This window comes from Xenopus laevis, chromosome 1S, assembly GCF_017654675.1.
Source record: "Xenopus laevis strain J_2021 chromosome 1S, Xenopus_laevis_v10.1, whole genome shotgun sequence".
NCBI lineage: Eukaryota > Metazoa > Chordata > Amphibia > Anura > Pipidae > Xenopus > Xenopus laevis.
In genome coordinates this window covers 31,629,719-31,647,593 of record NC_054372.1, presented here as the reverse complement: position 1 = coordinate 31,647,593, position 17,875 = coordinate 31,629,719, and the positions used below count along the sequence as shown (strand labels likewise).

Genomic DNA, 17,875 nt, shown 5'->3' with positions numbered 1-17,875 from the left:
ATGATATCCACATTATCTATACATGAGCGTCCCATGCTATTTGGCCTGGCAGAATGTCGAGAAGATGCAAAAATTATTTCCTGGCCCTTCCCTGTTTGGTTCAAACACTCCTGTCACATTCAACACAAAGTAAAGAATAATGTACATTTTAGAACAACATTCTGAGCAAATTGACATTGTTAAATGGCAGGATATATGTCCTCTTTAAGCGAGTTAGTGCAAAAAATGAGCCACAATGGATGCCAGTAAAATTCTCATTCATGGGGTGACCTGGGGGTGACAAAACATTCAGTTGCCACCTTGTGTTTTTGTTTTGTTAAATTCATCATTTTTTGCACAAGCTTTAAGTGGTTTTATCTATATTCAGTTTTATGTGCTAAATAAAACCCACGTCATTGCACTGTATATATTGTTTTGTGAATATTATATATATATATATATCTATATATAGGTGAGAATATATAAAGTGATAAATATTTCAATATAAGATGTGTTGAATGTCATTTTCCAGTTGTATTTATTGAATGTGTAGTTGGACCAATGTAAATACTGTATGTATATAGTAGAAAATGTCAGTGCACCTTTTTGTGTATAATAAAGACCCAATTTCTTCTCCAATGCTCTATTCCTCAAATTTGCCTAATTAAAGGGATTGTGTCATAATTTTTATGATGTCGTTTTTATTTCTAAATTACACTGTTTACACTGCAAATAATTCACTCTACCATATAAAATGTAATTCCTGAACCAGCAAGTGTATTTTTTTTTTAGTTGTAATATTGGCGTGTAGGCGCCATCTCCGGTAATTTTGCCTGGTCATGTGCTTTCAGAGAGAGCCAGCACTTTAGAATGTAACTGCTTTCTGGCAGGCTGTTGTTTCTCATACTCAATGTAACTGAATGTGTCTCAGTGGGACCTGGATTTTACTATTGAGTGCTGTTCTTAGATCTACCAGGCAGCTGTTATCTTGTGCTAGGGAGCTGTTATCTGGTTACCTTCCCATTGACTTCCCCATCTCCCAACCTGCCACTAACTTTTCAGATAAAATAAAGTAGTAAAAGAACAGATGAGCAGATGTTCTGCCCCTGACCGCAATCGTACAAAAGTTATGTCCGACAAAGCTGGTGACAGTCTCCCACTTAAATTGTATGTTCGGCAATACATGCAGAGATATTATCGGCAGCCGACAGAAATCTTTTAACCTGTCCGATCGACCAAACGACTGATCTCCATGGGATGTAAAATGTCGGGACTCTCCAGACACGGTCCGAAAATCGTACGAATCGAGGATTCGTACTATTGGATCTTTGCGTCTATGGCCAGCTTTAGACTGCTGGGGGGGGGAAGGAGGGTGATGATATCACTCCAACTTGCAGTACAGCAGTGACTGAAGTTTATCAGAGTCACATGACTGGGGCAGCTAGGAAACTGACAATATATCTAGCCCCAAGTCAGATTTCAAAATTAAATATAAAAAAATCAGTGTAGAATTCTGCTGGAGCAGCAGTATTAACTATTGCATTTTGAAAAAAAAAAAATTTTATTCCCATGACAGTATCCCTTTAATATCTTTTATGGATGTTGTAAAAGTACAAGAGATTTGTGGGGCCATGTCGGTGTATGATTTTGCTACACAGTATGGATAGAGAATCTGATAGGGCTGGGCTTGTGGGCCAGTCTAAACAGGGCTGGGCCAAGTCCATCGGGTGCCCTAGGTAACCAGGCTGGCCACGATGCTTACCGACCGCGCATGTTCGCTGCAACAGGGGGGAGAAGAAAGAGCTACAGAGAGGAGCAAACATGGACTAGAGGTAAGCAGAAGACCTTTTAACAAGTACCTGCCAGTGCCCCCTATCAGCATTCTCTAGGCAGGTGCCTCTTCTGTCTTATCCTAGTTACGGCCCTGAGTCTCAAATCTACTTTTACTCCGAATCCTGCCAGCTAACTGGGTTATGTATTCAGGTTGGCAAATTAAAGCTGGCCATAGACCAACCAATCTTTTCTTACAGATCAATTACAATATGGAGTGTTGCATAGTTACATAGTAAAGTTGGGTTGCAAAAAGACCAAGGTCCATCAAGTTCAACCCCTCCAAATGAATCCTAGCGCGTATATATATATTCCAGATTCCATCATTGTATTCAAGAGAACTGGCACTCCCATGTAAAAATTCTCAATTGTTTATTTCTATTGTACCAATGTCCATTGTTTCGGTCCTTGTTAGGAACTTTCTCAAGGATGATACAAAAATATTCTAGCCAATCTTAAATAGCATAACAAATTCAAATTCTCCAAATTAAATTTTCTCATTTAAAATCCATGTGTTAAATCAGCACTGGAACACGAGCTAATGAAACACACCGGTGACATCTTGTGGACAAAATTAATTTTACAAGTACACATAACCTTTACACCGTTTTTTATCACGTTTTTACACACTAATTTATGGTATTTATGATGTACATGCGATGAGTGTTTATAAAGGTAACACTATCAGGGTAAAAAATATTTTTATGGCACTCGGGTGAAGATGGTCACAATGGGTTAAATCACTTAACTAACAAGGTTTGGATGACAAGCACCGATTCGAGAGTTTGAATTTGTTATGCTATTTAAGATTGGCTAAAATATTTTTGTATCATCCTTGAGAAAGTTCCTAACAAGGACCGAAACGTTGAACATTGGTAAAATAGAAATAAACAATTGAGAATTTTTATATGGGAGTGTCTGTTGAGATTGAGATTTTCTGCTATTTCCCTGTTCTCAAAACAACTAGTTGTTTTCAGACAGATCATCAGAAATGACTTTATCCAATTGCTTTGTATTTTCTATGTGTCACAATTTTTCTAATATTGAAGTGTAAATTGTCATTTTCATCTTCTAAAGCAGCTCTGCGAGGGGGGGTCGCCGACCCTGTAAACTGTTCTAAATTGATACATTAATGGCCCCCATTACACAGGCCGATAAAAGCTGCCGACAGACCAAGTCTGCAGTTTATTGGCCCGTGTGTGGGGCCATCTGACGGGCATCCCTGATCGATATCTGGCTGAAAGACGGGAAGATGTTGATCGGGCAGGTTAAAAAAATCCATTCGGATTGCGGCAACATCTGTCCGTTGATGTGGTCCTGCGATCCGACCGCCCGTATTGCCTTCACGTGGGCATATTGGAGAGTAAATCTCCCCGAATCTGCCCGTGTGCTAAGCTGAAGCCTTTAAAGCGACACTGACTTCTTAACAAATGTAAATACAGAAATGTTATCAGCATGAGTATCTTTTGAACTACTAATATTGACTCAACTCCTCACAGAGCACCGGCAGTCAGGTTTATGCTGGTTATTGCCCATTGAAGCAACCAGAATATATGGAGGAAACTCAGTCCTTGGTGTGAGCAGCACTTTTAAGGGTACACATTTATTGTTATTGATATTTACTACTCATCTTTCTATTCAGGCCCCTCCTATTCATATTCCAGTCTCTTGTTCAAACCAATGCATGGTTGCTAGGGTAATTTGGACCCTAGCAACCAGATTACTGAGGTTGCAAACCGGAGAGCTGTTGAATAAAAAGCGAAATAACTCAAAAACCAGAAATAATAAAAATTGAAAGCCAATTGCAAATTGTCTCAGAATATCACCCTCTACATCACACTTAGCAGCAGATTTACTAAAGGGCGAACTGACTAAAGTTGGCGAAGATTTGCCAGCGTCACAGTTTTTGGGGACTTTGCCGATTTACTTATTGGTGCAGGTGTTACTTCGCTAGCCAAGGAGATAGACACTAGCAGGGATTCACACTCTATCACTAGGCACATTTTCGCTCAGGCCAATGGACGTTACTCCGCGAATCCACTAAGATGCGGATTTTACTGAACGTTACCTCTTTCGCCAGACTTGCCTTCGCCAGCTCAGACCAGGCGAAGTGCATTGGAGTGCATAGATCTTGCTCATTCTTCTGTTACTTACATCATATTTTCTAGTGGAAAAAGTCCAAAAAACGCTGGCGTCTTTTCCTTTTTTCAGAGTGATAGCCTGTAAAGGTCCATTTTTTTGGGTAACCGGATTCCCCCATACATATTCTAACATATGGAACATAAACTATACAGTGGGCTCATGTGTCGGGCATTATAACAACTCTATTTTATTTTATTAAGGTTTCCTGGGCTTGTGTAATGTAATGTATTTGCTGCAACATATACGTCCATTCAACTTTAAATTTCCCACCGTATGCAAATTGACCTCTAACGAAGTTGCGCTAGGCATAATTGAACGATAGCGCATCTTCTCTTTGATTTGCTCACATTGCCGAAGTAACGCTAGTGAAAATTCGCCAGCGTTCAGCTCCCTGGATGCAAATTCGCATTTTAGTAAATTGGCATATGAGCAAATTTTTGCCTGGCAAAGTGTTGCGATGGCTGCAAAGCCTTCGCTGGTGAATTTTCACCGCTTAGTAAATTTACCCCATGTGTGTAGGAGTGAAGAATAAACAACGGGATGGTGAGGGAAAAAATTCTCATTTGAAAAACAGAAGTTAAAAAAAAAGTGACTATTTCCCTCTAATCGTAAATAAGTTTAGAGTGTCATTATGCCCTGTCTGTCACTGTATATAATGAGCTTGGGGTGGCAGTATCCAATGGCTTTCATTGCAGGACATGCCAGTTCTAAATGCCTTCACTTGATTAAGTGCTGTGGATGGACTCTATTACCCACCAGTCTCACTGTATAACATCCTCTGGCTGCTCTTACCTAGTGCTCCTACTGTATAATGTGCTAGGAATGCTATTCATTATTACTGTCACAAAATAATCTGCTAGGGATCTCTCTGCCTATTGCTGTCATACAATAATATGCTGGGAATGGCATTACCCGTTTCTGTAACTGTGTAGTATAATAGGGTTGCTACTGTCCACTCTTCTCTAATAATGCTCTAATCCTGTTCTCTGACCAATATTCTGGTATTAAACTAATAATTAGGAGCATTAAAATTGTGTTTTCATAATTCATTCCTATTACATCATACATAATGATTTTTCAACGAGCCTCAATTTATATCTATAAAACAATGAGCATGCCATTCAGTAGCACAAGGCACTGTCTTGACACACTTGGGGCTTATTTACTAAAATCTAAAAAATTCTCACTATTTCCTTAAAACCACTTCGACCAAACTCCCATCCACATTTATTAATAAATTAACTGAAAAAAATCTGGTGGGGGGAAAAGACTTGAATCGTGAAAAATATCCAATTTGTGCGGTTTGATTTTGGATTTGACGCCTAAAAACACTCAATTTTTGTATGAAACCCAGTGCAGATCTCGATATCTGCCAGTTGTAAATGGAACATCTGCCATTGACTTCTACATGACCTTGGCAGGTTTTAGATGGATTTCCCTTTTAAAAATTGGACTTTAAAAAATAACCCCCTTAATCGGTGGCGTAACTAGTTGTTACTGGGCCCCATAGCAAATTCAATTTAGGGCCCCAAAATATTTATAAGTTGGCTTATTTTACCAAGATATATTAAAATTGCTAATTAATTAGGGTCTCACTGGGCCCCCTACACTCCTGGGCCCCCCTGCAACCGCAGGGTCTGCTTCCTCTATAGTTACGCCCCTGCCCTTAATGTTACGTGTGTTCTCTTGCCAATTACCATAATTATTAGCCAGGGATATTATTATTAATCACAGCATGTCGCTCCTCCCTTGTGCTTGTACTCTCCCTAACAGAAGTCAGCAGTGGTCCCTATGTTTTCTGCTTATCTGGTCAGTCACTGAGGGAGACAGTGGAAGCAGGTGTTTACATCAATGTAAATATTCTGTGAGCAGACCATGGACTTATTATTATATTACAGAGATTACATCCCAATTCCTTCCAGAGAGCGCTTGAGACAGAACTGAACTCCGTCCTACAAGACCTACAGGATCGACTAGGAAAACGAATTATATATAATATAAAGTATATAAATGTATATATCATAAGAGGCTTGTGCAGTCCGTGGTATTTCATATTCATATTTCCTATTGTTGTACTGTGGTTAGTGGCATTCAGAGACTGCTGGGAATTTCAATGCAGCAAATGCTGAAGTGCTACATACTGCAGATCCCTCACTGTAGGATCCATCCATGTACCTTAGGAACAAGTTATATGAAGCGGGGGTAATTCTCTCTCTTACCTGCAATCACACTTTCATATTTACCACCTCCCACACACACTTTAATATATAAATAATGTAAACATCATTATTCAATGAAACCATCTTACATGCAACATCTGAAGTTGTTTTGAAGGACAATCTCCCTAATAACCAACCTCTGAACTCACACTCTTAACCCCCCTAATTGCTCAAGATGGCTCCAACCAGAAACCACTGCAGGTACAGGTGTAACTGTGTCTGCTCTGTAGTAACTGTTGAGCTGTGCCCCTGCGCTGCTGCAATGGTATCTTCCAGCATGAGCCCAAGGTGATGATGTCATGCATGTGCCCAACTGTCTTTTGATGGGACTGCTTGTGAGAGAGGAGTGTTGGTGAGAGTCTCGCAAGTTTTTTGGCTATCAAAGCGGATACAGAGCGTGGAATTTTGGAGAGATATTTGAACCTGAGCCCTCTAGGAGTGGGAGAGAAGGAGACAGAGGTGCATTAAGGTCAGATATTGAAGAAAAGAAGAAAGGATCGTCGCCAAGAGAAGATGGAGAAGAGACAGAGAGGTAAAGGGACATCCCTCTGGGAAAAGCTGTTAAACTGTCACTGGCCCCTGTTGTGTTGCCACAATTTACTTTTTGGGGATTTTTATGTTTGTTATCTTGCTGAGATGTGGATTAGTTTGGCTGCTATTTTGTATGTGGTGCCAAATGTTATTATCTAGCAGGGATCTCCCTCATCACGTTACATTATGCAGCAAATACTGCTTTTTCATTGAATACTCCTTACTGTGCATAAATTTGCATGATATCATTAGTGGGGAATCACCTTGTAATTTAGGGAAACATTCATTGTATTTACCATTAACATGTCTACGTAATTGTGATATATTTTGTATATATTGTTAAAGGCAGAGATTGGGTATTAATGTATATTAATCCCCAATCTCTGCCTTTAACAATATATACAAGTATATATCACAATTTCAATATATCAGAGATTATTTATGAACAATGGTGCTACATTGCCAAAATAACAACCTGCTGTAGGGTGAGAGCCTAAATGTCACAGGTTGCTTGTGTATTTATACCACCTCCCATTTCAATGGTAATTGGACCCTAGCAACTATAACACATTTCAACTTCCTAACTAACTGGAGACATATAGAACAAATGTTTATCTCAACAGACAAATGATACAGTATGTGTCTCTTTTTCCCACAGGAATGAGCCCAGTGGATGTCCACAACTACGACTTCCATTCCATTCTTGGGCAAGGAGGATTCGGCAAAGTGAGTGATACTTTATTATTGTAAAAGCTAAAAACATCCAGTAGTGGTTGCAAATGTAACTCTGTGTTTTGATAGAGTTATTCTGTAACTGACATGATTAATTTCTATGCTATGTAATCTTTATAATTATCTTTCTCAGGTTATGTTGGCTACATTTGCCAACCAGCACGTGGCCATGAAGGTGATAAAGAAGGGCCCTAAATGCAAATACAGCAGCATCCGGAAAGAGGCCAGTGTGCTCATGATGCCTCATGAAAGCCCATTCCTGTGCCAAGGTTATGCGGCTTTTGAAGCTCAGGTACAAAACTGAGACAATATTGGCATTTATTGTGTTTTTTCCATCTCTTTCAGGGTTTTAATCTCATTTTCCTTTGTCTGTATATCCAGCGTCATGTTTTCCTGGTGATGGAGTACCTCAGTGGGGGCAGCCTTGCACATCACCTGGATTTCTACGGGAGCCTGGAGCCAGACACAGTGCTGTAAGTGATATGGATGGATTTTAGGAAAAGGCAGTTAGATTGCAAGGACTGAAAATAATGCTGTAAAGGAATTGCACCTGTTTTTGGCATAAAAGAAGAGACAAACACCAGTGAATAAATGCTGATTATCTTTATGCTTTGTTTACTTTTTATTTCTGTTCAAAAGTTTCCATTCAGCGGAGATCGTGTGCGGCCTGGAGTTCCTGCACAACTGCGGCATTGTTCATCGGTCAGTATAGCTTCTCCAGATCTCATCTTCATAAGGTTTCTGTTGAGTTATCTGTATTTTGATCACTTTTACATTGCTCCCTAACCAGTGGCGTAGCTAGATATTACTGGGCCCCACAGCAAATTCTTTTTCAGGCCCTCAAAATGTATCTCCAATATTTATTGAAATTGTATATGAATTAGGGCCTCATGGGGCCCCTATACCTCCTGGGTCCCCCAGCAGCACCTGCAGGGTCTGCCTCCTCTATAGTTGTCCCTAACCTCAATTTGATTCTTTCTATATCGGTTTAACTTATCTACTTCTACAAATACTCTCTTCTTTTTCTTTATTACAGAGATCTCAAGCCTGACAACATCCTGCTGGACCAGGACGGCCATATCAAAATATCAGACTTCGGCCTGGCAGTTACTAACATGTTTGGTGACAAGACCATCAGTGGCCGGGCAGGGACAGTGGGGTACATGGCTCCAGAGGTGAGCAGTGCAATTCCAGTGCATTTACATAACACACTTAATAAGTATATAGGAATGTGCCCATAACAGCAATATACAATGCAACTTCACAAACATAGGGGTATCAGAATTGTGGTATGTAATTAATATTTTAGCAGTTGTCTAATAAGGTATATTGGGATTTATATAGGGTCAAACCTCCATTTATATTTGTGCATAGATCTGTATTTTATTATTCATTTGCCAGCGATGGACATTCAAACCAAAAATCTCTTATCCCTTTGTCTTTGATTTCTTTCTGTATCTCAAGAACAACCTTACTTGCCATGGCAAAAATTTTTAGAAAATGAATATTTAGTCCTAATAACCAACTAAGATTCAAATCTGTTCCTACTTTAAATCGTCTGCCTCTCCCCTGAATGTAAATTGTTTTTGTTATTGGGTGTCACAAATAAAATGATATGATCAGTTCCTGTAATATTGTAGGAAGGTCAGAATGTGATAGGGGGTGATCATTCCTATGTTTTTTGATCATTCTCTTTGTTTTCAAGGTCCTGCAGAGGCAGAGATACAATGCTGCAGTGGATTGGTTTTCGCTTGGAATCATCATCTGTGAAATGGCTTCTGGGGACTCCCCTTTTTATGAAGGCAACGACAGGGAGAAAGTCATAAACTCTATCATCAATGATGAGCCCAGGATTCCTCGTTGGCTGAATGACGATCTAAAGGATCTACTGAGAAAGGTGAGTGTGAGGAATGGGATGGAGTAACAGGTTGTGTTCAACATTGAACCCCACTTAATTAATTACCATTTGGGATCCCTTTTTATACATCCATGCAGAAAAATCTAGTGAGCTCTAAATGCAACTGGTAAGAAATAAAATATGCATTTTTCCCTTCCTAGCTCCTGGAGAAAGATCCAAATCAACGCCTTGGTGTTCATGGGAATATAAAATACCACCCATACTTCGCTTCCATCGACTGGGTGGAGCTGGAAAGGAAAACAATACCACCCCCTTCCCTGCTAAGAGCAGTAAGTACATGATTGCTGAATGATAATTAAATATAAATATAGACTGGATTAATATCATTACATGTTAGCATATTCCATATCATCTTGGCTGAAAGAATGTTTTTCTCTTTTTTCCTGCAGCCTCCAATGGAGCCTCTCATGCCAACTGAGGAAAATCCTCTGTCCTTCCTGTCGTAGGACCTTATACTATGTATATAGTTGTTACACGTTTTTATTAACATTTTCCTTCCTACAGATACGGGTAGGTATAATTATTAGGTACAGTTAATTGTTGAAGTGAATGGTGTGTGACTGTGTGAGTGAATGTGAGATATGAAAGGCCAAGGGTGTAACAAGAGGGCAAGGGGGTCTAACATTTAACATTCAGCTTTGCCTTCATACACATGTCTGTTGAACCCATACTCTGATATTAATGCTTATAGTCCAATCATCTATGCCAGGAAAGGTTTTTTTCCCCCCAGTACATGGGGGTTTTTTTTATCCTCCTGCAGATGAACTAGAAGTTTATTAAGAATATTCTGAGCAAAGGGTAAACTTCACAGACATGAGTAAGCCTCACTATTTTCTTATGATATTATTTATTAACTGTTGCTATAATATTATTAGACCCCCTGAGGAATGTTACACCCGGAGTGAATGGACAGTAACAGGGTTGAAGCCTTGACGTGGCGTTACTGCTCACATGTGTAATCATGTGCTAATTCAACCAATTGTGAGACTGTGGGAAAAATATCATTGTATTGTTAGAACTGACTTATCTTTGTGCAGAGCAGAATTTCTTCTGGTACAAATGCAGCTAAAAAAGTGTTGTAAATGCAAATGTAACATTTTCCAATAGAAAAGCATATGTAATTGTAATCAACTTAGAAATAAATTACAAATATTCTATGATTTTAACTTTATTTGTTAACATAATACTGTATATATTGAAAGAAGTATTTGCTTATCCCTTACTGCAGTTGGATACTACACACCTGCTGCCCCCATAGCCCTGTAAATAAATACAAGAGGTCCTCTGCAGTCTCTTGTATTTGTCTATATGTATTTTGTGGTCACAGCCTCATTGCACCCCGGCCTAATGGTTTTAAAAATTAGTGGTGAGCACAACTTTCCCTTGTTTCCCATAGCCCTGTAAACCATGTTCCCCTAATACAATGTTGTTTGCCTTTCTATAGTAGCCTCAGGCTGATCAGTGTACAAAATGAAATAAACGTTAGCACTACTTGTGTTTATGGAGGCCAATGCCCAGTACAAGGATGGAAGAGCCAGCTGGTGTTATTTCAAAGTGTTGCCGCCCAGTGTAGTGATTTTGTGATTGTATGTATGATGTTGCACATGTAAAGGTGAGTGGTGCATAGAAAGTATTATAATTGTAATAACTCCCACACTGTCTAAGTGCTCATTGGTTGGACAAGAAACTATCACATATTTATGTACATTGTACAGCCTGTTAAGCCCAATGCTGTTTACATGGAATTGTGTTTTAATAACAATGATGGCCACACCTCAAGGGATTCAATAGCCGCTCAGGATTTTAAGGAGGGCGACCGATAAACTGTTTTATCTTATTGTATGTGTGTTAAGGGGTTAGGGGACAATTGGTAAGAGAAGTGAGTTGGAGAGTCCTGGCATTGTGCATTATCATTAACAAGTTTTTCCCCCAAGATATTTGCAGTTTTAGGTCTACAGTACGTTAATGGTCTATAACAAATACATCCCATTCTTTCAAAAGTGCCAGCTGCTCTTTTAATCTGACCCTGCCCACAAAAATGAAGTGTACCAGTTAAAGCCTGTCTGCTGTAGGGAATAGTGTTATACTTACCAATATTTGAAATGCAAAAAGGACACAATTAACAGCAGAGTGTATTGTGGCAGCTAAAATCTTGGCCACACCCCCCTTTTTCCATGGTTCAAGTCAGTGGTGTAACAACACCAAAAAAATCTTCATAGCGACCCAGCGCTCTTCTAGTTATGCGAACTGGACACTAAAACCATGAAGTATATTTTTTTTATTTGTTTTAAATTATGAAAAGGTGATAGTGATTATAGTTACAGTCACTAGATGGCACCCATGGGACCAAGAAATGAATGGAGTGAAGTCTTGATCAACTTCTGATGTTGGATGATTGAATGGAGGGGTAAGTATGGAGTATGGGGCATTTCCCGGGGGGGGGGGTAGTAAGCCTGGGGGGAGGAGGAGGAAGGGGTCCAAGGTTTTTCCCCACAGGTTGAATTCTCCTTTAATAATCAGCCCTGTAGCATCAGCTTGTATGACAGACAAAACTCATTTTCTACTTGATAATAGTGACGACCCCTAAGCTTAGCTTCTCAACAGCTGCTCAGAGCCCACTGAGCATGTGAGTGTCACAGACACTTTCCAGGATGGTGACCCCCTGTGACAAGTTTGAAGTCCTGGATCATTACTGCTATTGACAAGCTGAAACTTTAGGCTGGTGCAATAAGTTCAGTATATAAAATATGGCATTTTAAACCATATTCATTTTTAGGGTTTAGTTCTCCATTAAAGTCTACTGTGCAAGTGAAGGTGGAGGATCGCTTGCTCGCTAGTTCCCTGGGTGGTGTCCGTTTCTGTGACCCGGAGCACTAGCCTGAGGTATCAAGTAAGTCATTACAATCTTTGTGGGGTCTCCAAACATCTCCCATAGATTAGAACTTTCATTATCCCTTAAAGCTCCACAGGCAGTAGAAACTGTCTGCTGATTGGTTACTATAGGTTCAATTGATTAGATAAATGTTAAAGCAATGGTATATTATTTTCATTAGCCATTTTGCATTAAATCCGTATAAATGGGTGGGGTGATCCACTGGTTTAAATATTAGTACAGGTATTAGATCCCTTATCCGGAAACCCGATATCCAGGTAGCTCCGAATTACGGAATGGTCTTCCATAGACTCCATTTTATCCAAATTTTTAAAATTTTTTTCCTTTTTCTCTGTAATAATAAAACAGTACGTTGTACTTGATCCAAACTAAGATATAATTAATCCTTATTGGAAGCAAAACCAGCCTATTGGGTTTATTTAATGTTTAAATTAATTTCTAGTAGACTTATGGCATGAAGACCCAAATTACGGAAAGATCCGTTATCGTAAAAAAACCAGGTCCTGAGCATTCTGGATAACAGGTCCCATAACTGTACAGGTATACAAATATTAGTTTATATATTAGTACAGGTATACAAATGTATTAAAAGGATTTCCTGTTTCTCTGTAATAATAAAACAGTACCTTGTATTGTATCCCAATTAAGATATAATTAATCCTTATTGGAAGCAAAACCAGCCCAATGGGGTTATTTAATATTTTCATGATTTTCTAGTAGACTTAAGGTATGAAGATCCAAATTACAGAAATCTGTTATCTGGAATACCCCAAGTCCCGAGCATTCTGGATAACAGGTCCCATATTTAGACACAGACAAACATATCTTTGTGTTAAATGGATTATTTAATGTCAGTGCAAGAAATCATTTCAGTATAACAGGAAATAAATTAGATTTGTAATTAACACTTATTAATATTAAAGTGTGAGCAGGTTATAATGATTTCAGTCTTCCCACTTTTTTTTCCATTTGTAAATACAAAAAGTGCTTCTGTTGCGCTAGTTTCATCACTCCGCCCATCATTTGAAGAACAATCTAAAAAAGACAGAAAAAGTAAATGATCGTTCATTGACAAGACTGACACTAAATTTCAGTATTTACATCTTTAGCACCGACAGGCAACCAGCTGCTCTCATATGGGAATCTCCCAGCATCCTCCACAAACTGAAGCTCATGTGAGCTGGAATAATGGCAAAAGCCCTTCCACTTCTCCCAAAAAAACTATTCATCAAAAGTGCACCTAAGGGTTAGGCCACACTGGGCGTTTTGGGGAGATTTGGTCGCCTGGCGACTAATCGTCTCATCTTTGCGGCGACCAATCTCCCCAAACGCCTTCCCTCACTCTACGCCGGCTAAAATGAAAAAACGCTAATCACGCGTGGCAATTCGTTCTCCGAAGTCACCACGAAGTTTCCGGCAACTTCAGAAAACGAATCACCGCATGTGATTAGCGCCGGCGGTTTTTCATTTTAGCCGGCGCAGAGTCAGGGAAGGCGTTTGGGGAGATTGGTCGCCGCAAAGAGAAGGCAATTAGTTGCCAGGCAACCAAATCTCCCCAAAATGCCCAGTGTGGCCTTACCCTAAAGGCTCACCATATTGCTGGACTTCAAAATGTGAGTGTGTAGGTAAAAAAATCCAAATGTATTTAATTATTCTGATAAAATCATTGTACAAGGGACAAATGGAACAGGCAGGGGAGAGCACGGCTCAAGATTTCTGGTTCCCGTCTCCGGGTAATTGATTCCCTTGCAGCGTATTTTTTTTTCTTTTGCCCAAAAAAAACTAATCCCAGCCATAGTGTTGCCCCTAATTTTCAGAAAATTCAGGGAATGTGCCCCCCTTATGTTGCAGGTGAAACAGAGAAAATGCACAGATTGTCCTTCTATAACCACAAAGCACCTCTGTGCTCTTACAACTTCATGAATATATAGGTTCTGGGTAAAACATATCGATGGCAGACATAGTCCATCAAAGGGGTGGTTCGCCTTTTAGGTAACTTTAAGTATGATATAGAATGGCCATTTCTAAGCTACTTTTCAATTGGTCTTCATTATTTATGGTTTTATAGTTATTTGCCTTTTTTCTTCTGCCTCTTTGCAGCTTTTAAACGGGTGTCGCTGACCCCATCTAAAAAGCCAATGCTCTGTAAGGCTACAAATGTATTGTAATTGCCACTTTTTATTACTCCTCTTTCTATCCAGGCCCTTTCCTATTCATATTCCAGTCTCTTATTCAAATCAATGCATGTTTGCTAAGGGAATTTGAACCCTAGCAACCAGATTACTAAAAACTGGAGAGCTGTCGACTAAAAAGTGAAATAACTCAAAAACCTTAAATAATAAAAAACAATTACAAATTGTCTCAGAATACCCCTCTCTACATTATACTAAAAGTTAATTTAAAGGTGAACAACCCCTTTAAGTTAATGTTTAGTTTGTTATAGAATGGTCTTCATTATATGGTCTTCATTATTTATATTTTATAGTTTTTTTCTTCTGCTTCTGACTCTTTCCAACTTTCAAAGGGGGGTCGCTGACCTCATCTAAAAACAAATGCTCTGTAAGGTTACAATGTATTGTTATTGCTACTTTTTATCATCCATCTGGGCCCACCGTTTTTTCCTGGTGTCCAGCCGGCCCAGTCCGACCCTGAAAAGAGAGAGCACCTGGGATTGGGTAGTAAAACCCATCGTTTATTTTGGCTTCTTTAACATGTGGCCTACCAGCAAATTGTCCCCTGCAGTTGTATACTGCTGATATTACTGTAATAACAGTGGGTTGTTGCACTTTGAGCACAGTCTATATAGATACACAGGGTAAAGAGTGGATTCTTTATAAAAGAGGGTGACACACATGAAAGCAATAAAGCGGAAGGATACAGTACCTATCAGGGTGCTTGGTATTGGCTGTGTAGTGATATTACTTGCTGAAGCTTTTCTTCTTTGGCTTTTCTACTGTGGCAACACTACAGGGTATAATAAACACAAATACGGCAAGTCATTCACTAACAATGAACACAACATCCTTTGACTTCCCTTTTTTCTGTGGAAAAACTAAGAAATTACACATGTAAATGTATAAATATATACAGCATATATTATGGATGCACCAAATCCAGGATTCGGTTTGCGATTCAGGCAGGATTCTTCCTTTTTCACCAGGATTCCGATTCGGCCGAACCAAATCTGAATCCTAATTTGCATATGCAAATTAAGGGCTGGGAGGGAAATTGACAAAACAAGGAAGTAAAAAATGTTTTTCCTTTCCGACCTCTAATTTGCATATGCAAATTAGGATTCGGATTCTGTTCGGCCAAATCTTTCACGAAGGATTTGGGGGTTCGGCCGAATCCAAAATAGTGGATTTGGTGCATCCCTAGCATATATATATGTACATACACTGTAACCGACCTTCCCTTTATTATTTTAAAGGGGAATTCCGGCTTCCAAACCAAAATGTGATAAATAGGCCCACATAACACAGAAACCCCTAATATACCCCTCACAGTTACCCGTTCTTCAAAAAGTATAAATAAATGCCATTTTCTATGCTGAAATCCAGCTGTTTAACAGTTCTTCTCTTTCTGCATTATTTAAAATTTTTACAGGGAAGGAGGGACTAAACACTGATGTTACAAATTGTAACAACTTCTCCACAGCTTACAGACAGCATGCAGGAACTACATAACCCACAATGCATTGCACTGGGATGTTCTGTTCCTTATTCAAATCACATGTGCAGGGAATTGTGGGGGTTTGGAGGATGCAAGTTAAAGACAGATGCTGCTGATATAAAGTAACAGTAGTCAGTCAGCTCAGCAAAGTAGTCAGACAGATCAGCAGGAGAGCAGGGGGCTAGGCTTAGGGAACTGTTCCAAACCATTAAAAATCATGAAAAGTCTGCATATTTTTTAAATGATGTATATTGCAAAGTTGCTTGAAATTATGTTTACTTTTCAAAAAGCTTATGTTGTGCTTTTGTGGAGTTCCCTTTTAAATAAGGTGTTTCTTCTTCTAACCGCTAAGGTGTTTGCAATAATTGTGCTTGGTAGAGGGCATTAGCTGTGCTAAATGGTCATTTATGGACAAATGTAATACCCCCCCCTCCAAGGCAGAAAATATGTCATAAGAATGCAAAGCAACTTCATTTGTGTAGAATGTGAAATCTTTGCAACTGAGAAAAGTTGTGTTTCTGAAGCAAACACATCAGTTTTACCAGTGCAGGGCAACACTACATGATATTTTCATTACTTTAAAACACTTTCAATTGTTGGTGTTACTGTTCCTACTGTGCAAGGACAAACCATGGAGTAAGCTTCAGTTTCCTTGTTTAGCTCAAGAAATGTTTCTTGATTAAAGTTCAGCACCAGCCTATTCATTGAACTAGTGTTGAACAAGGTCCTGTTCCTGCTTGAACATTCATTGACACATTCAGCCATATTCAGTGGACAATGCCCCTATGTAACATCAGCCTATAGACCATTACTAGATTCCTCCCCTATGCTGGTTCCTGGTGAGAGAATTAACGGCAGGAGGGTCTGTAATTAGGAAAACAATAAAAACAGGAAAGTCCTAATGGCTCCTGGTGTAGTATAGGGAAGATATGGAGCAGCACGAGAGGAGTTTCAGTCTAACACTGGTAGTTATAGTATCTTGCAATCCCTCATGTTCCAACCATTCATAGAAATCCTATTATGTGTCACTGAACATTAATGACATACCGTTCTCTTCTCCATGAAGTTAACGAGGAACTCGTCGATTTCTATTTTGCCCTCAAGGAATTCATCTGCAATCTTGTCAGATTCTTCTTCAGATTCATGCGCTCTGACCTTTAATCTTGCCTGCAAAGCACTCAAACTGCAGCTCTGGGGGGGGGAGACATAAAGAGAAAAAACAACAACAACAATGTGCTTCATGCTATTCATTATATACATGAGCTCAGCAGCTGAAAGTTCTTACATTAGGAGTCTTATTTATCAAAATCTAGGGATGCAACGAATCCCGGATTCGATTCGGGATTTGGCCCAAACCTTCTGACCACTCGAACAAATCCTAATTTACATATGCAAATTAGTTTATTTCGCAAAGGATTCGGGGGTTAGGCCGAATCCAAAATAGTGGATTCGGTGCATCCCTATCAAAATATGATTTTTTCTGACTATTTATATTAAAAAAGTGGGACCAAACTAGAATCCACGATTGAACAATTTTAACAGATCGGGGATAAAATTGTGCGAAAACCCGAAGCGTACTTTTTTTTTTCCCCAAATCAAACGATTTTTTCGGGCTTTTCACAAAAAAACTGAGTATTTCACATTTTTGCCCAAAAAGTCGGAAATAGTCTGATTTTCAGGCTAATTCCAGCGTAGAGCACAGATAGGGACCTCTCCCATTGATTTATATACAACCTCTGTAGGTCTGAGATCCTGGATTTTTGGATTAGGACTTTTTCCATCCTCGGGGTATAATGAATCTCGAAAAATTAAAGTTTTTTTTCCACTAAAAATTAATTTTTTTTTATAATTTTCAAAAATTAAAATTTTTGCCAATCGGACTTTAATAAATAACCCCCTTAGTATAATTCTGGAGCATTACTGCTACCATAGGCCCAATTGAGCTGCTACATACATGAA

General features: G+C 39.2%; 1 protein-coding gene across 1 annotated transcript in view; it reads right to left on the bottom strand.

The window, feature by feature from the left end:
- Window positions 1-13,070: 13,070 nt before the first annotated feature.
- Window positions 13,071-17,875, bottom strand: part of vps37a.S (vacuolar protein sorting 37 homolog A S homeolog) — a 52,807-nt gene continuing 48,002 nt past the window's right edge. Inside the window, 3 exon segments of the mRNA NM_001097153.1 lie at window positions 13,071-13,279; window positions 15,128-15,208; window positions 16,964-17,107. Of these exon segments, the coding sequence (NP_001090622.1) occupies window positions 15,131-15,208; window positions 16,964-17,107 (222 nt within the window). The 3' untranslated portion in view covers window positions 13,071-13,279; window positions 15,128-15,130.